The following is a 23,966-nucleotide window of genomic DNA, read 5'->3' as shown; positions in this document are numbered from 1 at the left end:
GGCTGAATGGCCTAATTCTTTTCATATGTTTCTAGGATAGACCTTCAACCATCAAGACTGATCAGTGAATTGGGGTCTACATTTGACAAAACAAGTGGAGGCTGCGAGAAGATTTGATTGAGGTGTCTCGAACAATGAGGGAGGGGCCGTCAGGGAATGGATTGGAAAGATCAATTTCCCTTAACAGGGGGGCAAATAACTAGGGAGAATGGAACGATGTAACTTGGTGGAAGCACTTGTGGAGAGCTGAATAATTTATTCACACAGTGGGCTCTGGGTTAAAGGTTGATTGAGGGGTGGGGGTTGGAAACTCATTGGTTAAAATTACAGTAGAAGCAGAAATCCTCAAAACTGTTGAAATAGACAATTAGATATGGGCTTGAATTGCTGTAAACCACAGGATTACAGGCCAAGAGCTGGAGAGGGGAACTATGTCAGGTAGCTCTTTCTCCATAAGAAATAGGAACAGGAGTAGGCCAATCAGCCCCTTGAGCTGCTCCACCATTCAACAGGATCATGACTGATCTGACCCTCATGTCCACTTTCCTAACTTTCCCCATAACCTTCACAATGAGCTGAATGGCCTCCTGCTGTGCCAGTGTCCTACACAATTGATTTAACTGAGCTTAATGGTAGCAAACATTGATCATTCCTGATGTCAGTTACATAAACAATTGTCCCCACCTCCCACCCACTACCGGTGATTTACCTTCGAGAAGGAATGCCAGCACATACAGGTAATTGGGACACTGATACTCCGGTGAGTCAGCAGCTGGATGCTCACAGACAAGGGGCCTGCAGGACAGAAAGGTGCCAGGAATTAGACAAGGTTATATTATAAGGATTATAACAGAACAGCAAATGAAACAAGTGTGCATATGGTACCTTCACCAGAAAGCTAAAGTGGCCACAGTCCTACCAGACTCTTCTCTTGTTGGAGAGAGACTGACAACTGGTGGTGGTTTCACCAGAGACTCACCATGTCTCAGGCGAGGGGAGAAGTTGAGAAGTCCTTTTAGTAACCTCAGCCGGTGCGGGAATTAAATCTACACTGTTGGTGTCACTCTGCATCACTGCCAGACATCCAGTCAACTGAGCTAACAAACCCTCTTCAACAGTAAAACTTAGCAAGGTATTTCAGAGGAACAATGAAACAATACAGTTGTTGGAAGTCAGTCACTTCAACTCCAGGACATATCTACACGAGTTCCTCAGGGTAGTGCCCTACCCCACCTATCTTCAGCTGCTTCATCAATGACCTTCCCTCTAATATCAAGGTCAGAAGTTGGGGATGCTCGTTGACGATTGTAATGTTCAGCACCATTCGCGACTCCTCAGATACTGAAGGAGATACTCAGATACATGCTCAAGTGCAAAAAGACTGGACAATATCAAGGCTTGCGCTGACAAGGGGCAAATAACATTCGCACTAACAAGTGCCAGGTTATGACTATCTCCAATAAACCCCTCACTATTAAAATCTGGGACTTAACATTGACCAGAAACTCAACTGGACTTGGCATGTAATCACAGTGATTACAAGAGCATGTCAGAAGACAGGAACATTCCACCACACTCCTGACTTGTCCCTTGTAAATGGTGAACAGGTTTTGGGGAGTCAGGAGGTGAGTTACTTGCTGAATTCCCAGCTCCTTACCTGTTCTTGTAGCCACCGTATTTATACTGATGGCAGAGATGAGATGTTTCAGTGGATGCAGAGAGACTGGAGAAACCAGGAATGCTCTATTTACAACTCAGAACGTCAAGGGGAGAATCCAGACATTCAAAATCATGAGAGGTTTGATATTTTCTTATTGACTTTATCTCTCCTGGCAGGAGGACTGATAACCAAGGGAATTGGTTAAGGCGGCTAAGTTGGTGTAAACCAAGTAAAAAGAAAAACCTGTGCTGGATCTGGAATGCACTACCTGAAATGGAAACAGATTCAATACAAACTCCCAAAAAGGATTAAACAAATACTCAAAAGAAGAAAGATTTGAGGGGTTTTGAAGGGAGAGCAGGGGTATAGAGAGTAATTGGAGGGCTCCTTCAAAGGTTTAACATGTGAGGAATTATTGCGGACTCTGGGAAATCTGATTGAAACTTACAGAATACCGAATGGCCTGGACAGAGTGGACATTGGGAAGATGTTTCCATTGGCAGGAGAAATAAGGACCCAAAGGTATAGACTTGGAGTAAAAGGAAGACCTTTTAGAACGGAGATAAGGAGAAACGTCTTCAGCCAGAGGGTGGTGAATCTGTGGAATTCGTTGCCACAGAAGGCTGTGGAGGCCAGGTCATTGAGTATATTTAAAATCGAGTTAAATAAGCTCTTGATTGCCAAGGGGATCAAAGGTTATGGAGAGGAAGCAGGAAAATTGGGTTGAAAACCCAGTCACGATTGAATGGCCTAATTTCTACTCCTATGGTCTTATGAATGGTAGAGGCACAATGGGCTGAATAGCCCCCTTCTGAAGTGTAAGATTCTCTGAACATTCAAGCTCTTCACATTTCATGGCTCTCATTGTATACAGGGTTCTTAAAAAAATATACTTTACCAGTCTGATATCCTCAGCAACAGCAAACTCAACAAATAGCAGCATGGCAGGAGAAAGACGAAAATGACAGAAATCCTTGGAGCTTTACCAGAGTTTGTGCTGTGGGTCCATGCGGGTGAAGCAGATGGATTCCAGTTTACTGATTGATCTTGGGGTCAATTCCCGTACCATGTCTGCAGGAGGGAAAATAAAAATTCCATGAACTAGAATGTATTTTCTGTGTCATAATCAGGAGTAAGAATTGATGGTCACATCAACGCCACTCAATGTTGAATTCCACCAGGATGCAATTTACCTGCAGCCCTGAACTGGAGATTAAACCTCACTATTCTTCACCCACAGACACAGGGCATGTTACATTTTCCCTCCCACTCTGTCAAGCTGCTGGCCGGCCTTCCTTGAGAACTGGAGCTATATAGCTGAGAAATGTGATTTGAGACAGCTCATTGTAATCCCAGGGTCAGTGGTTAGCACACTTAACTCCGAGACAGGTTGTCGGTATAGGTCCCAAACCTGAAACTGGAGCACAAAATCCAGGCTGACACACTCAGCGCTGAGGGAGCGCTGCACTGTCAGAAACACAACAGCTTGGTGAGGCAGCCGGAGTGTTGGAGGAGCAGTACTGAAGGAGTGCTATGCTGATAAGAGGCAGTAAAGAGGGAGCACTGCACTCTTCACAGCTTGGATGAAATGTTAAAGCAAGCCACACTATGCCCTCTCACTGGGACTTGAAATAGTCAATGGCTGCTATTTTGTGGAAATCATGCAAGTTGTCACAGTATCTATCAATCAATAAGCATCACAAATACATTATCTAGTCAATGTCTCCATCGTGATATAGAACATAGAACTGTACAGCACAGGAACAGGCTTGTTAGCCCATGATGTTGTACCAAACATGACACCAAATTAAACTATTCCCTTCTGCCTGTTCTTGGTCCATATCCCTCAGTTTCTTAAATATTCATGTACTTATCTAAAAGTCTCTTAAACACCCAAATCGTAACTCCCTTCGCCACCATCTCTGGCAGCATGTTCCAGACACTGAGCAAAGTCACGAGTGTGGTGCGGGAAAAGCACAGGTCGTCAGGCAGCATCTGAGAAGCAGGAGAATCGACATTTCGGGCATAAGCCCTTCAATCAGGAATGAGCCTCGTGGTTCGGGGCTGACATTTGGGGGAAGGTAGCTCAGAAAGCAATAGGTGGATGAAGGTAAGGGAGAAGGTGATAGGTCAGAGGGAGTAGTGTTGGACAGGTCTGGAGGGTGGTGCCAATTTGAAGGCTTGGGACTGGGATAATGTGGGGGGAGGGGAAATGAGGAAGCTGTTGAAATCCACATTTATCCCGTGTGGTTGCACGGTCCCAAGGCGGAATATGAGGTATTCCTCCTCCAAGCGTTGGGTGATAATGGTTTGGCAGTGGAAGTGGCTCAGGACCTACATGTCCTTGATGGAGGGGGAGTTGAAGTGTTCAGACACTGGGTGGTGGGGATTGCTGGGAGACCGGCCTCCCCAATCCCCCGGAGGAGCAACGTTTCATATTCCACCTTGGACATTGCAACCACATGGGATAAATGTGGATTTCAACAGTTTCCTCATTTCCGCTCCCCCTACATCATCCCAGTCCCAAGCCTCCAACTTGGCACCACCCTCCGGACCTATCACCTTCTCCCTCACCTTCATCCACCAATCGCTTTCCCAGCTACCTTCCCCCAAACCCCACCCCCTCCCACTTATTTCTCAACCCTGACCCACAAGCCTCATCCCTGATGAAGTGCTTATGCCCAAAACATCAATTATCCTGTTCCTCGGATGCTGCCTGACCTGCTGAGCTTCTCCAGCACCCCACGCTCGACTCTGATCTCCAGCATCTGCAGTACTCACTTTCTCCAGACACTGACCACCCTCTCTTTTTAAAAATAAACTTGCCCTCCTTTGAGCTTTCCCCCTAGTGTTAGACATTTCAACTCTTGGGGAAAAAAGATTCTGACTGTCAATCCTAACTATGTCTCTCATAATTTTCTATCAAGTCTCCTCTCAGTCTCCACCACTCCAGAGAAAACAACCCTAGTTTTTCAAGCCTCTCCTTGCTAGCCAACTATAGGTGGCATCATAGATGTAGCCTTGCCTGATTACTATTAATCCTAGAGATGCTTGGGCCAGTTGGAACCAGCCTGGTTGAGATTAGCTAATTCCAAGTGCATTTATAAAGTCTGTTGGCACCTGGTTAAATAATCTAAGAAAATATGGGGATGCATGTGTGAACAATTGGATAAGAGTGAAAATTTTTTCAGTTTCTGGTGAGGTTTTGAAGCTAAGTGAAGGTGCTGAGTGGGAGACAATTAATGATTTTGAGAGAAAATTAAATTTTCAGAGGCTGCAGGGATAGCACAGGGGAATGGGGCTGAGTGGACTGCACCATAGAGAGTTGGTACACATACAATGGGCTGAATTGCTTTTTAAAAATTTGCTCATGGGACATTGACGTTGTGGTTAATGCCCACCCCTAATTAGCAAGAGCGCAGTAAACAGTCAAGCATATTTCTGGGGAATCACATGTAGGCCAGACCAGGTAAGGATGGCAGATTCCATTCCCTAAAAGGACATTAGTGAACCAGATGGGTTTATACGATTATCAAAAGTGCTTACCAGGTCACCACTGACTAGCTCATTCCAGATTTCTATTGAATTCAAATGTCACCATCTGCTGGATTACTAGCCCAGTGACATGCCCACGACACCACCTCCCCACAGGCATGGTTTCTTCTATTCTGTAATGACTCAAAGCTGGGTGTTTGTGTAGGGAAATGCAGCATTACATAGTTGAGTGTTTCTCAGTAATCCTGCCAATGGCCACCAGCCCTAGTCTCAAATCCTTGTGACCATCCTTTCCAGAGACACATGAAATAGTCAAAGTAGACTATCCCGCTCCACCATTCAAAAATATCACGACTGGTTTGTTTATATTTTAAATTCCACAATCTCAAGTACCCCGGCAATCCCTGCCAAAGATTCTGTCTATCTCAGTCTTACAAATATTCAATAACATCCTTCATTGAAGTTTATAAAATCATGAGGTGCATGGATAGGATAAATAGACAAGGTCTTGTCCCTGGGGTGGGAGAGAGTCCAGAACTAGAGGACATAGGTTTAGGGTGAGAGGGGAAAGATAGTAAAGGGACCTAAGGGGGCAACTTTTTCCCCGCAGAGGGTGGTACGTGTATGGAATGAGCTGCTAGAGGAAGTGGTGGAGTCTGGTATAATTACAGCCTTTAAAAGGTATCTGGATGGGTATATGAATAGAAAGGGTTTAGAGGGATATAGGCCAAGTGCTGGCAAATGGGACTAGGTTAGGTTAGGCTATCTGATCAGCGTGGACGAGTTCGACCGAAGGGTCAGTTTCCGTGCTGTACATCTCTTTGACTCTATAACCTCGCCTCTATGGCCTCCTGAGTCAGAGTTCTATGATTACACACCTGCAGTGAAAATAAATTTGCATTTGTCCTAAAAGGGTAACTTTTAAAAATGGTCCCTAGCTGTGGACTTTATCAGTTGCTTTATAATAGCAAGGAGGTTTATGGTGGAGCTGGAGAGAAATTTGCTTAGGCCTCAGCTGCAGTACCGTGTGCAGTTCTGGTCACCACACAATGGGAAGGATGTGATTGCACTGGAAGGAAATTCACGAGGATGTTGCCTGGAATGAAGCATTTTTAACAATGGAGTGACTAGATAAGCTCAGGTTGCATTCTTTACAGAGAAGGTTGAGGGGGGGGATCTGATATCGAGGTGGATAAGATTATAAGGGGCATGGACGAATGAATAGAAAGCAAATGTTCCCTTAGTCGAAGGGGCACCATTTTAAAGTGAAAGGCAGGATGTTTAGAGGGGATTTGACGAAACCTTTATCACCCATAGGGTGTTAGGGTCTGGGTGCATTGCTTGGGGAGGGGTGGACTTGACACAGGACAAGGTCCGTGGATGAGCATTTGAAGTGCCATAATTTCAAGGCCATTACTTTTGGTGGTGCTGCCTCAACGGGCCAAAACGCCTCTTCTATACTGTATGAGTCTATGACTGACCCACAAGGGAAAACATTCTTCCCATGTTCAGCTTGTCAAGACCATTCAGGATCTTATACACCTCAAACAGGTCACCCCTCACTCTTCTAAACCTCTGGAAACAAGCTCAATCTGTTCAAACTTTCCTCATGAGACAACTGGCTCATTCTAGGTATCATTCCAGTAAACCTTCTCTGAACCACCTCAAATGTACTTAAATCCTTCAAACATTTGAGACCAAAACTGTATGTAGTATTCAAGATGTGATCTTACCAATACCTCTATCAGACATACTATATTTTTTCTTTAATGTCCAATTCCTATTGTAATAATAAATAGCATCCTAATTTGCACATTCTCCCAGTGTTGGTGTGGGTTTCTGCCGGATGCTCCGGTTTCCTCCCATAGTCCAAACATGCGCAGGTTAGTGGATTGGCTATGTTACATTGCCCTGTAGTGTCCAGGGATGTGCAGGTTAAGTGAGAAACATGGGGTTAGGGTATAGTGTAGGAGGCTAGGGTTGTTGACTTGCTCACTGAGCTGGTAAGTTTGTTGCAGACGTTTCATCGCCATGCTAGGTAACATCAGTGCACCTCCGGTGAAGCGTTCGTGTTTAGATTACTTACAGTGTGGAAACAGGCCCTTCGGCCCAACAAGTCCAAACTGCCCTGCCGAAGCGCAACCCACCCATATCCCTACATCTACCCCTTACCTAACACTACGGGCAATTTAGCATGGCCAATTCACCTGACCTGCACATCTTTGGACTGTGGGAGGAAACCGGAGCATCCGGAGGAAACCCACGCAGACACGGGGAGAATGTGCAAAGTCCACACAGTCAGTCGCCTGAGGCGGGAATTGAACCCGGGTCTCTGGCGCTGTGAGGCAGCAGTGCTAACCACAGTGCCACCGTTCCGCCCCACTGTTCTCCAGTTTGTTATTTGTGTATCTGGATCTGCTGAGGTTGGAGGTGTTGTTTCCAGTTTTGTTGCTGGTTCAGTTTCATAGAGGTTGGTATATGGTCTCCAACTCTATGTTTGTTAATGGAATTCCAAGTTGAGTGCCAGGCTTCCACGAATTCCCATGCATATCTATTTTTGGCTTGTCCCAGGATGGATACATTGTCCTAGTTAATTTGGTGTCCTTCATTGTCAGTGTGTATGGAAATAAGCGATAACTGGTCATGTCACTTGGTGGCTAGTTGGTGTTTGTGTGGTGGTGGCTAATTTCCATCCTGTTAGCCTCATGTAGTGCTTTTGCAGTCTTGACGTGATATTTTGTGTACAACGTTAGTCTTGTTGGTTGACAGTATGGGACCCTTTATACTTGTTAGTAGCTGTCAGTGTCATAGTTGGTTTGTGAGCTACCATGATACCCAGGAGTCAGAGTAGTTTGCTGTCATTTCTATGTGTCCTTAATGTGTGGCCAGTGTGTCCGGATGTGTTTCGTATTCCTGTTGTGTAGGTGTTGGCAGACTATGCTTTTTGGGTAACAACACGTCGTGTCGGTATCCTTCTGCCTTGCGGATATCCAGGATGCTTCAGTGTGTTACGCTCGCTTGAACAATGTTCTGGTGTAGCTCCGTTTGTGGATATTGGGATGGTTGCTGTTGTATTTGAGTACAGTACTTGGTCGGTGTGGGTGGCCTTCCTGTATACGTTGGTCTGGAGCTTCCCATTGGCCTTTCCTTTGCATCCAGGAAGGGGAGTTGGTTGTTGTTCTCTTCTTCCTTGGTGAATTTTACCCCGGTAAGGATGTTATTTATGAGTTGATGGTTGTGCTCCAGCTGTGAGCGTTTGGTAATGACAAAGGAATCATCTACATAGCAGATCCACAACAGGGGGCATGATTTGGGAGAGGTACACTTGAGGATTGGTGTAGACTTGATGGGCTGAATGGCCTCTTTCTGCACTGTAGGGATTCTGTGATGTTTGCTTTATCATTTGCTGTACCTGTATATTAACGTTTTGTCGCTCATGCACTTGAACATTTGGATCCCTCAGAAGTACAGAATTTGGCAGTCATTCCTTTTTTTTTAAAAAAGAATTTATTTTCATTCTTCCTGCCAAAGTAAACAACTTCACATTTTTCCACATCATACTCCACCGGCCAGAGTTTTATCCATTCACTCAACCAACCTTTATCCATCTGCAAATTCCTTGTCTCCATCACAATGTACTTACCTGTTCTGAAGAGGAGTCACTGGACTCGAAACGCTGACTCTGCATTCTTCCCACATATGTTGCCAGACCTACTGAGCTTCTCCAGCAATTCCTGTTTTTGAAACTTTTCTACCTGTTCTGGCATCCTTTACAAATGTAAGCACCATGACTTTGCTCCCCTTATTGAAGTAAATGATATGCATTGCAAATGTTGAGGCCCAAAACAGATTTGAGACTCTTCCTTGGTCATAATCTGTCAGACACATTCACTTGTACATACTCTGTTTTCTCTAGGCAATCTTCTATCCAATATGCTACACAATACACTGAGATTTCACCCACAATAACCTTTGATGTGACACCTTGTCAAAGTAGTATAGGCTCTTCTTTAACCAGAAAATGTTACTCCTTTGAAGAACTATGATATATTGGTTAAGTATGATTTTCCATTCAAGCTTCTGAACAAGCAATTGGCCTCAAAATGTTAACTCTTTCTCTCTCCACGGACCTGCTGAGTTTCTCCAGCAACTTTAGTGTTTATTTAAGCATTACTGGCAATGGAGCATAGTTGGACGACTGAAGCCAGCAAGGTGTCAACACCAAATAGAAGAGGAACAAATTGATAGAACATTGACAGGACATTGTGTGCCCTCAGGATGTGCCCAGCGTTTTACATACAATTTGTGAAATGGCAGCACTGTGGTGGATGTCTCAACAGCTCTCACTGGTATGGCTGACTGTCAGAATGGGGAGAAAGTGAGGTCTGCAGATGCTGGAGATCCGAGCTGGAAATGTGTTGCTGGAAAAGCGCAGCAGGTCAGACAGCATCCAGGGAACAGGAGAATCGACGTTTTGGGCATAAGCCCTTCTTCAGGAATTCAGGAATTCTGTCAGAATGGGAATGACTGCACTCAGAGCTACAGGCTCTCAAACAGTGCCAAGTGAATTTCTGCTGCTACCACAACAAGTTTCATCTCGTGTCCTTGGTCTGCCGCCAGGCATTGGCAGCTTCAGTGACCTGGTCTTTTGCTGCTCAGGCTTGCCTGTGTTGAAGTTACAAGAAAGTTCAGACTGAATCGCTGATCAGAGGGCAAATATGTCAGAGTAGGGTGTGGAGGGGAAACCAAGTATCGTCCCTCATTTGAACACGTTGCAAAGGCGGGCAAGGGAGAAAGAAACCAGGCACCCTCTCTGAATCTCAGATTGGCAGAACCATCCACAAGGCATACGCCAGGAGTGTGATGTATTCCCCACTTACCTAGACAAGGGCATAGATTCACAGGAACACCACCACCTGTACGATCCCCTCCAAGACACACACCACCCTGACTTGGAACAATATTGGGTGTGCATCCACTGTTACTGGATCAAAGCCCTGGAATTCCATTTCAAACAGCACTGCAGCTGTCCCTAACACTTATTTGACCCCAAAGAGGGATTGTAGTTACATTGGAGGCAATTCAGAGGACGCTGCAAAGATATATTGAGCAATTTAAACCTATACTCTCTGGAGTTGGGAGAATATTTAATTGAGGCATAAGATGCTAAAGAGGCTTAACAGAGCAGTTGTAGAGTCATAGAGCTGTCCAGCATGGAAACCAACTCTTCAGTCCAACTCGCCCATGCCAACCAGATAGCCCAACCCAATCTAGTCCCATTTGTCAGCACTTGGCCCATATCCCTCTAAACCCTTCCTATTTAAATACCCACCCAGATGCCTTTTAAATGTTATTATAGAAACCTCCACCACTTCCTCTGACAACTCATTCCATACATATGCACCACCCTCTGCATGAAAAAGTAGCATCTTAGATCCCTCATAAATCTTTCCCCTCTCACCCAAAACCTATACCCTCTAGCGCTGGACACTCCAAAACCAGGGAAAATACTTTGTCTATTTCTCCTATCCATGCCCTTCATGATTTTATAAACCTCTAAGATCACCCCTCAACCTCCGATGCTCCAGGGAAAACAGCCCCAGCCTATTCAACCTCTCCCTATAGCTCAAACCCTCCAACATCCTTCCAAATCTTTTCTGAACCCTTTCAAGTTTCACAACACTCTTCCAGTGGGAGGGAGACCAGAATTGCACACAATATTCCAAAAGTGGCCTAACCAATGTCCTGTCCATGCGGCAACATGACCTCCCAACTCCTGTACTCAATACACTGACCAATAAAGGAAAGCATACCAAACACCTTCTTCACTACCCGATCTACCTGTGACTCCACTTTCAAGGAGCTATGAACCTGCACTCCAAGGTCTCTTTGTTCAGCAACACTCCCCAGGACCTTACCATTAAGTGTATAATGCAGCACCTCACATTTATCTAAATTAAACTCCACCTGCTCGTCCTCAGCCCATTGGCCCATCTGATCAAGATCCTGTTGTAATCTGAGGTAACTCTGTCCACTACACCTCCAATTTTGGTGTCATCTGCAAACTTACTAACTGTACCTCTTATGCTCACATCCAAATCATTTATGTAAATAACAAAAACCGTGGATCCGGCACCAATCCTTGTGGCACTCCACTGGTCACAGGCCTCCAGTCTGAAAAACAACCCTCCACCACCACCCTCTGTCTTCTACCTTTGAGCCAGTTCTGTATCCAAATGGCTAGTTCTCCCAGTATTCCTTGAGATCTAACCTTGCTAACCAGTCTCCCATGAGAAACTTTGTAGAACACCTTACTGAAGTCCATATCGATCACATCCACTGCTCTGTTCTCATCAATCCTCTTTGGTACTTCAAAAAAACTCAAGACATGATTTCCCACACACAAAGCTATGTCGACTATTTCTAATCGGTCCATGCCTTTCCAAGTACCATGTAAATCCTGTCCCTCAGGATTCCCTCCTACAACATGCCAACCACAGACATCAGGCTCACTGGTCCATAGTTCTGTGGCTTTTCCTTACCACTTTTCTTTAGTCGTACATTAGCCAACCTCCAGTCTTCCAGCACCAACTGTGACTATCGATGATATAAATATCTCAGCAAGGGGCCCAGCAATCACTTCTCTAGCTTCCCACAGAGTTCTAGGGTACACCTGATCAGGTCCTGAGGATTTATCCACCTTCATGCATTTCAAGACATCCAGCACTTCCTCCTCTGTAATATGGACATTTTTCAAGATGTCACTATCTATTTCCCCTCATTCTATATCTTCCATGTCCTTCTCCAAAGTAAACACTGATGCAAAATATTCATTTTGTATCTCCCCCATCTTCTGCAGCTCCACACACACGCTGCCTTTGTGAGCTTTGAGAAGGCCTATTCTCTCACTAGTTACCCTTTTGTCCATAATGTATTTATAAAAACCCTTTGGACTCTCCTTAACTCTATTTGCCAAAGCTATCTCATGTCACCTTTTGCCCTCCTGATTTCCCTCTTAAGTATACTCCTACTGCCTTTATACTCTTAGGAGTCACTCGATCTCTGCTGTCTATACCTGACTTATGCTTCCTTCTTTTCCTTAACCAAAGCCTCTCTAGTCATCCAGCATTCTCTATGCCTATCAGCCTTCCCTTTCACCCTGACAGGAATATACTTTCTCTGGATTCTTGTTATCTTATTTCTGAAGGCTTCCCATTTTCCACTGCCCCTTTACCTGCGAACATCTGTTCCCCTTCAGCTTTTGAAAGTTCTTGCCTAATACCATCAAAATTGGCCTTCCTGCACTTTAGAACTTCAACTTTTAGATCTGGTCTAAACTTTTCCATCATTATTTAAAAACTAATAGAATTATGTCCAGTTCCACTGCCTCTTGCAGTCACCACTATCTCCTTGTCAACTATCATTGAGAGCTAGGGTCTGAAGCCAAATTCAGAGGGACAAGAGCAGCTTTGACCTGGAGGTGGTAAGGTGTAAGGTGGGGTGTGCTGAGGTGTCATACGGTCCTCCATCAGCCAGTGAGGAACAACCTTAAAACAAAACTCTCAATGCTAATTATAAACCCAGGCCATTAAACTTAGATGTTAATAGCGGAACAACCAAAAATTTGGACTTGAAGTATTTAGAAGTAAAGCACTGCAGTATGATTGAATGATTATTGTTTAATTTCGCAGCTACATCATCGTGGGTTTGCAAATTTAACAGACGAAGCACTATTTTGTTTACTTACAGCTCAATAAATCCTCCTGTTTCCTCTGTCTCCCATGAAAGGGATACAAGCCTGGGCCACAGGAACCTCCCCAGATAATCATTTTTTTTTTAAAAAAAATGAGTAAAAGTGAGAGCAAGGACAAATGTTTGAACTCAGTAGTAAGCCTTACTGGTCAATTTATGCCGAACCTGTAGTTTAAAATCATAGAATCCCCACAGTTTGGAAGCAGGCCATTTAGCCACACCAACCCATGGCCGGAAACCCTACAATTCCCATGGCTAACCCACCCAACCTGCACATCCCTGGACACTGTGGGTAATTTAGCCTGGCCAAATCTTTGGAGTGTGGGAGGAAACCTCCCCACACAATGTGGGGAGAATGTGAAACCTCCCCACACAATGTGGGGAGAATGTGAAACCTCCCCACACAAACAGTCACCTGAGACCGGAATCGAACCAGGGTCCCAGGTGCCATGAGGCAGCAGTGCTAACTACTGAGCCACCGTGCCACCCCAGGGTTTGAATTTTTTTTTAATAAATCAACTCTTCAACTCTTTCATGGGATGATAGGATCATTGGCAAGGCCAGCATTTGTTGCCTATTCCTTATTGCCCCTCGAATGACCTTTACTAGGTCTTTTCAGAGTGCTGTGGAGTTTAACCACATTGCTGGTTGTCTGGAGTCTCTTGTGAGCCAGACCAGATAAGGATGACAGATTGCCAAATTAAAAAGGGACATTTGTAAAACAGATGGATTTTTTCAACAATCGACGATAGCTTTGTGGTCACCATTACTGAGACTAACTTTCAGATTTTATCAATCGTATATAAATTTCACCAGCTGCTGTGGTGGGATCTGAATCAGTGTCCCCACAGTGTTAGCCTCAGTCTCTGAATAACAGTCCAGTGACAGTAACTCCCTGCTAAATTCGGTTGAGCAGTTAAGTCAAACATGTAACATTAACAGTGAGCTATTGTTTTCAGAGACACTATCACACTTCAAGGCCACTTTGGCAGATATCAATGAAGCAACATTTTTGTTGTGTGCTGCACATTTTGTGCAGGCTTAAATATTGACAAGATAACCTCAAAGGTTCTCCTTGTGTAAATATTTATTGGTACTGAGTAGTTAAAACACGTGTTGGGGATGGGAGTAGGGGGATATGGGTGGTAAGGGAAGAAGCTTGGTTACATAAAAGTTCACTCCAGTGCCATAAATCAATGCCAGTTCTGAAGGAGTACAACAATGTCAAGATGTGACATCTTTTGGACAAGGTATTAGATTGAGGCCCCCTTGACATCTCAGGCATACAGGAAAGACCCCAGTTCACACACTCGAAGAACGGTGTCACAGGCCCATTATTAATCAAACTGGAGGCCTGTGACCAGAGGTATGCCATAAGGATCAGTGCTGGATTCATTAATTTTCGTCATTTATATAAATGATTTGGATATGACCATAAGAGGTATCGTAAGTAAGTTTGCAGATGAGACCAAAATCGGAGATGGAGTGGACAGCGAAGAATGTTACCTCAGAGCTCAACAGGATCTTGATCAAATGGGCCAAGGAGTGGCAGATGGAGATTAATTTACATAAATGTGAGGTGCTGCATTTTGGAAAGGCAAATCAGAGCAGGACTTACACACTTAATGGTAAAGTGCTGGGGAGTGTTGCTGAACAGAGAGACCTTGGAGTGTAGGTTCCTTGAAGTGGCAGGAGGATAGGATAGTGAGGAAGGCGTTTGGTATGCTTGCCTTTATCAGTCAGAGTATTGAGTAGAGGAGTTGGTAGGTCATGTTGCGGCTGTACAGGACATTGGTAAGGCCACTTTTGCAATATTGTGTGCAATTCTGGTCTGTCTCTTATCAGAAGACTGCGTAAAACTTGAAAGGGTCTAGAAAAGATTTGCAAGGATGTTGCCAGGGTTGGAGAATTTGAGATATAGGGAGAGGCTGAATAGGCTGGGGCTGTTTTCCCTGGAGTGTCAGAGGCTGAGGGGTGACCTTATAGAGGCTTATAAAATCATGAGGGGCATGGATAGGATAAATAGACAAGGTCTTTTCCCTGGGGTGGGGGAGTCCAGAACTAGAGGGCATAGATTTAGGGTGAGGGGGGAATTTTAAAAGAGACCTAAGGAGCAACTTTTTCACACAGAGGGTGGTGTGTGTATGGAATGAGTTGCCAGAGGAAGTGGTGGAGGCTGGTACAATTACAGCATTTAAAAAGGCATCTAGATGAGTACATGAATAGGAAAGGTTGGAGGGATATGGGACAAGTGCTGGCAAATGGGACTAGATTAGGTTAGGATATTGGGTCGGCATGGATGAGTTGACCGAAGGAAGGATCTCTTTCTGTGCTGTACATCTCTCTGATTGTTTATCTTTCAACTGCTCCTGCTCCACAGCTACCTGATGGAGGAGCAGCACTCTGGAAGCTAATGCTGACAAATAAACCTGCTGGACTACAACCTGGTGTTGTGTGATTTTTAAACTTTGTCCATCCCAGTGCAACACCGGCACCTCCACATCATATCTTTCAACTAACAAAGCTGAAAACAAATAATCATTATCATGTTGCTGCTTGGGGCTGGGTGCTTGCTGTGTACAAATTGCTGACCAAATCTCCCACATTACAACACGTGGCCTCACTTCATTGAAGTCACTAATTGAATTTGAATCAGTGGAAGCTGTATCACCATAGGGCCAGAAGTAGGCCACTCAGCCCATCGAGTCTGCTCTGTTATTCAATGAGACCATGGCTGATCTGATAATCCTCAACTCACTTTGCTGTTTTCTTCCCCATAACCAGATTCCCTTACTGATTAAAAATCCATCTCATCTTTAAATACACTTAGTCACCCAGCCTCTACATCCTTCTGTTTTAAAGGATTTAACAGATTCACTCCCCTCCGAGTGAAGAAATCCCTCCGCACCTGTCTTTAACGAGTAACCCTTATTGAGATGATGCCCTCTGGTCCTAGACTCTCCCACATGGGGGAAACTATTTCTGCACTTCACCTGCCAAGTCCCCTAAGAATCTTGTAAGTTTCAATAAGGTCACTTCTCAATCTTCTAAACTCCATGGAGTACAGGCCCAACCTACTCAAACTCTCATCAGATAGTCCCTCCATACCTGGCATCAGCCTTGTTCACCTTCTCTGCACTGCCCCAAATGCCAGTCTAACCTTCCTTCAATAAAAACTGTTTGTTATTCCGGCTGTTGTCTGATGAACACCTTGTATAGTTTTAGCAAAACCTCCTTACCTTTATATTCCATTGTAGGGTGCACCTACATGTCTGTACAGTGTGGAATGGTCATCACTGAGCCCCTTCCTCAGGCAGGTCAGTAATGGAACAAGGAACACATTAATAGCCCAGTGTTTAAATATTCACTCACCTGTGAAAAACTGCATGAAGCTCTTGCACTTGGAAGGATTTCGGATCAGCAGTGTATAGGATGCCCCTGAGCTGTCAAACTCCATACTAATGCTCTGGGTACGAAGGCCCACCTGTATGTGCACCAGACCCAGTATAGGGTGCACCTCGCGTTTCCTGAGCCAGGTAGCTGGCTGACCACTAAAACAGGAAAGAAAATGAATCAAGATTCTGATACCCAGAAGGACAAGGGCTGCAGATACATGGGAACACGACCCCCTGTAAGCTCCCAACCAAGCCACTCACCATCCTTCAGTGTCACTGGGTCAAAATCCTGGAATTGCCTCCCTAACAGTACCCTGGACATCCCTGCACCACATGGACTGCAGTGGTTCATGGCAGCAGCCCAGCACTTGTTCAGGGGAATAAATACTGACCTTGGCACATCGCAGGAATGAAGGAAAAGCATTGCTCGCAAGTCCACCCAAAAGGGTTTCAGGCAAGTGATGGTCAACATTCAGTTCAACACATTACAAGGAACACTTTCCTTTTGAAGAGCTGAACATCACACGAGCATTGCCTTTCGGCCTATACTCAAAACTGCCCCCAGCCCAGGTGGGAGCAATCGCCCACCAGAGCTCCGGCCAGGCGGCAAAACTCTTCCAATTCACCCCTCCACATGACAAAAGACAAACTCACATTTATACAGCACTTCTCATAATGGCAGGCACCTCAAAGTACTTTACAGACAATGAAGTACTTTTGAAGTGTAGTCACTGTTGTAGTGTAGGATGCATGGCAGTCAACAGGTGCATAGCACGATCCCATAAACAGCAAAATGCTAATAACCAGCTGGTCTGGTTCTGTGACGCTGATTAAGGGACACATGTTAGCCAGGACACGGAGGATAATTCCCTTGTCTTTCCCCAGTATAGTGCCATGAGGTCTTTTACAGACATCTGAACCGGCAGCAGGGAACTCAGCTTTAATGCTTTATCAGAAAGACAGGACAGTTGATTTACTGTTGTTATGTACTGAGATACAGTGAAAACTGTTCTTTTGTGTGCTGCAGAGGCAGATTGCACCAACATGTATCAGAGTAGCAGAACAGTGCGGAATACAGAACCTTGATTATCCGAATGAGACGGGTGGGAAGTATTTTGTTCGAATAATTGATTGTTCAAATAATCGATCGGATTGTAAACAAGCGGTAATTTGAGTGCAGGTTATCCAAACATTTCTTGGTTATCCGGCAATGCACGTCGTAATGCCCTTTAACCGATAACTCAATGCGGAGTTGCCTAATGGCGTTTTTACGGGACCTTGAGATCTTGTTCAAATAACCCAAAATTCGGATAATTGCTGTTCGGATAATCAAGGTTGTGTTGTTCAATGTTACAGCTGCAGAGAAGGGGCAGAGAGAGATCAACATTAACATTCAAGAAGTCCATTCAAAAGTCTGATAACAGCAGGGAAGAAGTTATTTGTACGTGCATTCAAACTTTTGTATCTCTTGTTTGACAGAACAGGATGGAAGAAAAGTGTAGCTAGGGTGGGAGAGATCTTTGATTACTGTTGGTTGCTTTCCTGAGGCAGTGGGAAATATAGTTGCAATGCAGTACTCCCTCAATATTGGGCTGGCCGCCTTGATTTGCTCACTCAGGAGATGGATTTGAAGCCAGAGCATTATAACTGAGCCAAGGAAGCTACTCACTGAGCCACAGGCAACATCTTCAAAGGATACTTTCAAAATCCCTCCAATCTTTCACTCCAGCAACATTAATTCTTCTGCCTCCCTAGCCAGCTTCCTCCTTGTTCCAAAATAAACAGATTCTGCTTTGAGGGATGTTACAGCAAACGTACACTGAATGAATCCTATCCTGCTAGTAATGTCTGTGGTATTGAGCTCAAAACATACAAAATCCTGAAGGGTCTTGACAAGATGGATGTTGAGATGATGTCTCTCTTGTAGGAGAATCTAGAATTGGAGATTTACTGTTTCAGAATAAAAAACACATAAGAGGAGAGTTTTCTCAGACAGTTGTTATTTGTTGGAACTCTCTGAGTCCTCCTGTATTTTTAAACCAGAGACAAATTTTGATAAGCAAAGCAAAGAAAGATTATCCGGAGTAAGTGAGGATGTAGAATGAGCCATAATCTTACTGAATGGCAGAGCGGGTTTGGAAAAGGTGGGGTGTGTTACATGGCCTACTCCTGCTTGTGAAATCAAGAGATGTAGGAATAAGGTGGCAGAGTGGGTTTGGATCATCGCTCCTGTGGACAAGTAGCAACATTTTGTGGGCTGTGATTCTGATTGACTGTTAGATTGTACGTCAATGCGCCACAGTCTTGCCCAAGTAGCTTAGTGGGTGGCACACTCGATTCAAGAGTTTGTGGGCTCCACAGTCCAACTCTGGTCACCAGGCCCATAACCCAGTGTCAGCAGAGAAAGAGCTGCACTCAGAGGTGCTGTCTTTTGGAGGATCCTCAAGTGGATGTGAAAGATTCCACAAAGTAGTTCGGGATCATTCTCTATGATCAGAGCCAATATTACTCACTATGAAAACAGATCATCTGGCCTTTATCACATTGCTGTTTATGGGATCTTGCTGTGCAGCAAAATTGGCTGTCACCTTTCCCTCGTTGCAATTGACTGTTTCAAAAGCACTAGGAGAAAGTGAGGACTGCAGATGCTGAAGATCAGAGTCGAGTGTGTGCTGTGCTGGTAAGCACAGCACGTTAGACAGCATCCGAGGAGCAGGAGTATCGTTGTTTCGGGCAGGAACCTGTTGAAGGGCTTATGCCTGAAACGTCGATTCTCCTGCTCCTTGGATCCTGCATGACCTGCCGTACTTTGCCAGCAACGCACACTCTCGACTCTGTTTCAGAAGCACTGCACTGACAGTAAACTACTTTGGGACATCTTAAAAGGTGCTATACAAATGCAAAACAAAGACAGATATGAGAACTTAAAATGCCAGTAGTTGGTGGGCTGTGGGCCAAGTACAGGTAAATGGGAGTGCTGCTGAACAGAGACCTTGGAGTGCAGGTTCATAGTTCCTTGAAAGTGGAGTCACAGGTGGATAGGATAGTGAAGGCGGCGTTTGGTATGCTTTCCTTTATTGGTCAGAGTATTGAGCACAGGAGTTGGGAGGTCATGTTGCGGCTGTACAGGACAAAAATTATGAGGGGCATGGATAGGGTAAATAGACAAACTCTTTTCCCTGGGGTCAGGGAGTCCAGAACTAGAGGGCATGGGTTTAGGATGAGAGGGGAAAGGTATAAAAGGGACCTAAGGGGCAACTTTTTCAGGCAGAGGGTGGTACTAGTATGGAATGAGCTGCCAGAGGAAGTGGTGGAGGCTGGTACAATTGCAACATTTAAGAGGCATTTGGATGGGTATATGAATAGGAAGGGTTTGGAGGGATATGGGCCGGGTGCTGGGAGGTGGGACTAAATTGGGTTGGGATATCTGGTTGGCACGGACGGGTTGGACCGAAGGGTCTGTTTCCATGTTGTACATCTCTATGACTCTATGGTGTTTATTCGACGCCATGGACTTGAGAGGGCGAAGGGCCTGTTTCTGTGCTGTGAGATTCTAAAGGCAAATGCAGATGCTGGAGGTCTGAAACACACAGTGCTGGAGAAACTCTGGCAACATCTGCGGTGAGAGAAATAGAGTTAACTTTTGAAATGAATAAAACTCTTCATCACTGTACAAACAGAAGATGCTCTCCTGCGTCTCTGGAGTTGTTGTCAATCTCCACAATCTCGTTTTTTTCTTTAAAAAAAAATCAAAGAACTGCAAATGCTGGAAATCAGGAAAAAAGAGTCAGAAATTGCTGGAAAACTCAGGTCTGGCAACACCTGTGGAAAGAGAAATAGAGTTAATGTTTTGGGGTTTTAGGTCCAGTGACCCTTCTTCAGAAGTGTCTAATGAGCTGGAGAATGAAGAAGAACTGGAGTAAGAGCAACTCTGCACCAGCGCGATGTGTTGCTGGTAGAGAGAGGGGTTGAGTGCGTATATGGCAAGGCGGAAGTGGGTACTGCAGATGCTCGAGATTAGAGTGGTTCAGGCAGCATCCGCGGTGCAGGAAAATTGGGCAAAATGTCCATATGGCAACACATGGCATGGACTGTGGATCTCAGGATAAGTAGCCGTATGAGAATGTCAAAGGAATGGGGGATGAAGGGGAATGGGGGGGGGTAGGGGTTTGCCAGGGTAGCTCCGCGCCAGCGAGAGTTCTGAAGGGTCTGTGGCCCTGCAAGGCTAACTCTGCTTTCTCTGCACAGATGCTGCTGGACCTGCTGAGCTTTTCGAGCAATTTCTGATTTTGTTTTGGTTTTTCTTCAAATACTCCTCAGGGAGATCACTTCATCTTTGATCTCATAATCAACATTATGCATCAAATATCTCTGGGGAACACAGGCACAGCTAAACAAACACCATCTTCCACGGTTAGTGGCTCACTGACAGAGGCCATCTGGCTTATGTTGAGAGTCCCATTCTCATGTCGGAGTTCAGTTTCTAAAAGTTCCCACCCAATCATTAATGTTCATGACAAGAGGTCTTTCTTATATTCCCCTCCATAATTCTTGGCCCAAATGTTACAATCCATGTCCGTGATTCCTTGCGCCAGTGAATGGGAACAGGTTCTCTTTATCGGGCCAATTCAGCCAATCAGGGATTGAATTGGAGATCTGCAAGTTGCATCTCACTGTAGCAGGTCCAACCACAAGAGATGTTGAGTGAACGCACATCGATCACTGGCTTAAGCAGGTAATAAAAAAAACAATGGATTGAAGAGAAAGTTCCTCACTTGGAGAGGTGAGAATGTGGATCATGTGATCAGAAAGGATTGTTGAGGGGAACAGAGTAAATACATTTAAGAAAAAGCTGGATGGGCTGATGAGGGAAAACAGAGGGACAACAATAGACAAGATGAGGTTAACAGTCTCGGAGCAGTTAGCAGATCCAACCGTAACATCATAATCTTCACTGTGGGTTAAGGCAAAGAGCGAACTCCAAAATCAACCCCATAGTGTCAGCATCACTCTGATCTGCACTGGCTATTTGGCCAACTGAGCCAAGCCCACCACCCAGCGAGTCTGTTTCGCTGTGGCCACATACACTTTGACCTGTATGTAGAATGTAGAAAAATAAAGTGCAGAACATGCCCTTCGGCCCTCAATGTTGCACTGACCTGTGAACTAATCTAAGCCCATCACCCTACGCTATCCCACCATCATCTATATACTAATCCAAGGACTGTTTAAATCTCCCTAATGTGGCTGAGTTAACTACATTGGTAGGTAGGGCATTCCACGCCCTTACCACTCTGAGTAAAGAACCTGTCTCTGACAGGTTTAAATCTATCACCCCTCAATTTGCAGCTATGCCCCCTCATACAAGCTGACATCATCCTAGGAAAAAGACTTTTACTGTCTACCCTACCTAATCCTCTGATCATCTTGTATGTCTCTATTAAATCACCTCTTGCCCTTCTTCTCTGCAATGAGAACAGACCCAAGTGTCTCAGCCTTTCGTCATAAGACCTTCACTTCAGGCCAGGCAACATCCTGGTAAATCTCCTTCCAAAACCTCCATATCCTTTCTGTAATGGGGCGACCAGAACTGCACACAATACTCCAAGTGAGGCCACACTAGCATTTTGTACAGTTGCAGCATGACATCACGACCCTGGAACTCAATCCCTCTACCAACACACTGTATGCCTTCTAACAGCACGATCAACCTGGATGGCAACTTTCAGGGATCTATGTACATAGACACCAAGATCCATCTGCACGTCCACACTACCAGGAAGCTTTCCATTGACCCAGTACTCTGCCTTCCTGTTATTCTTCCCAAAGTGCATCACCTCACATTTATCTGCATTGTACTCCATTTGTCATCTCTCAGCCCAATTCTGCAGTTTATCCAAGTCCCACTCCAACCTGCAACATTCTTCTACACTGTCCACCACGCCACCGACTTTAGTGTCATCTGCAAATGTACTAACCCATCCACCTATGCCTGCATCTAAGTCATTTATAAAAATGACAAACAGCAGTGGTCCCAAACTTGTGGTACACCACTAGTAACCAGACTCCAGGCTGAATATTTTCTATCAACCACCACTCATTGTCTTCTTACAGAAAGCCAGTTTCTAATCCAAATTGCTAAATCACCCTCAATTCCATGCCTCTGCATTTTCTCCAGTAGCCTACCATATGGAACCTTATCAAAGGCTTTGCTGAAGTCTGTATACACCACGTCAACTGCCCTACATCTACATGCTTGGTCACCTTTTCAAAAAACTCAATGAGGTTTGTGAGGCATTACCTGCCCTTGACAAAACCATGTTGACTATCTGAAATCATATTGTTGCTTGCTAGATGATTATAAATCCTATCTCTGATAATCCTTTCCAAAACTTTTCCTACAATAGAAGTAAGGCTCACTGGTCTATAATTACCTGTGTCATTTCTACTGCCCTTCTTGAACAAGGGCACAACATTTGCAATCCTCTAGTCCTCTGGTACTAAACCTGTAGACAATGACGACTCAAAGATCGAGGCCAAAGGCTCGGCCATCTCCTTTCTAGCTTCCCAGAGAATTCTCAGAAAAATCCCATCCGGCCCAGGGGACTTATCTATTTTCATACCTTCTAGAATTGACAACAGCTCCTCCTTACTAACCTCAATCCTGTCAAGTCTTATAGCCCATATCTCAGTCTTCTCCACTACAATATTCTCCATTTCCTGAGTGAAAACAGACGAGAAATATTCGTTTAGCACCTCTCCTATCTTCACAGAGTCCAATGTGTAGCCTGGAGTTATGGAGAGTGATGGTAAAGACTCCAATTTACCGTTAAAACATCATATGGCTGACCAGGAATCGCTTCCGGTCTTACCGCCTACCACTAGTGGGTGCTGTTAGATTACCAGTAGGCTTGGCCATGGTACAAACACATCTTTCTTGTCCATCAAGTTCTGGAGTAGATCTCGAGCCCAGAGCTACTGACTGACCTTATACCAAAAGGCAGAGTCTCTCTCCACTGCAACGCAACAGTCAAAGCTACAACTTCTGAACTGAATTGGGAAACAACATTGAGTTATAGAGTCATAGAGATGTACAGCATGGAAACAGACCATTCGGTCCAACTTGTCCACGATCAGATAGCCTAACCTAACCTAGTCCTATTTGCCAGCACTTGGCCCATATCCTCTCAACACTTCCTATTCATATACTCATCCAGATAACTTTTAAATACTGTAATTATACCAGACTCCATAACTTCCTCTAGCAGCTCATTCCATACATGCACCACTCTCTGCATGAAAAAGTGCCCTTAGGTCCCCTTAATATCTTTCCCCTCTCACCCTAAACCTATGCCCTCTAGTTCTCCCCCACGCCAGGGAAAAGACTTTGTCTATTTATCCTATCCATGCCCCTCATGATTTTATAAACCTCTATAAAGGTTGGAACAATATTCTAATGGAGCTAAGACCTGAACAAACCTGACGGGTCCAGTGATTTCCAAGATGTAGACATTGAAATTCGACATGATCAGCAATGACGGGTACTCCTGAGGGCTCCCGTATTTCACTGTAGATGCCTGTAATTTGAAAAATAACTGCATTAACCACTTGAGAATTGCAAAGGCGTCAATTTTCTGAGTATCACCAAAAGAGCCAAACTGACA

The 23,966-nt window shown here is 44.7% G+C and overlaps 1 protein-coding gene across 3 annotated transcripts in view; it reads right to left on the bottom strand.

Moving 5' to 3' along the window:
* Nucleotides 1-23,966, bottom strand: part of LOC122551826 (serine/threonine kinase 11 interacting protein) — a 120,410-nt gene that overhangs the window by 7,794 nt on the left and 88,650 nt on the right. For all 3 annotated transcript variants that reach the window (XM_043694317.1, XM_043694318.1, XM_043694319.1), the window contains exons 21-24: nt 23,782-23,879; nt 16,280-16,458; nt 2,647-2,731; nt 710-795 (exon numbers count right to left, since the gene is read on the bottom strand). In XM_043694317.1, coding sequence (XP_043550252.1) covers nt 710-795; nt 2,647-2,731; nt 16,280-16,458; nt 23,782-23,879 — 448 coding nt within the window. The remainder of the gene's footprint in view (nt 1-709; nt 796-2,646; nt 2,732-16,279; nt 16,459-23,781; nt 23,880-23,966) is intronic.

Source organism: Chiloscyllium plagiosum, chromosome 7 (genome assembly GCF_004010195.1).
Source record: "Chiloscyllium plagiosum isolate BGI_BamShark_2017 chromosome 7, ASM401019v2, whole genome shotgun sequence".
NCBI classification, from domain to species: Eukaryota; Metazoa; Chordata; class Chondrichthyes; order Orectolobiformes; family Hemiscylliidae; genus Chiloscyllium; species Chiloscyllium plagiosum.
This window is presented reverse-complemented; position numbering and strand designations above follow the sequence as displayed.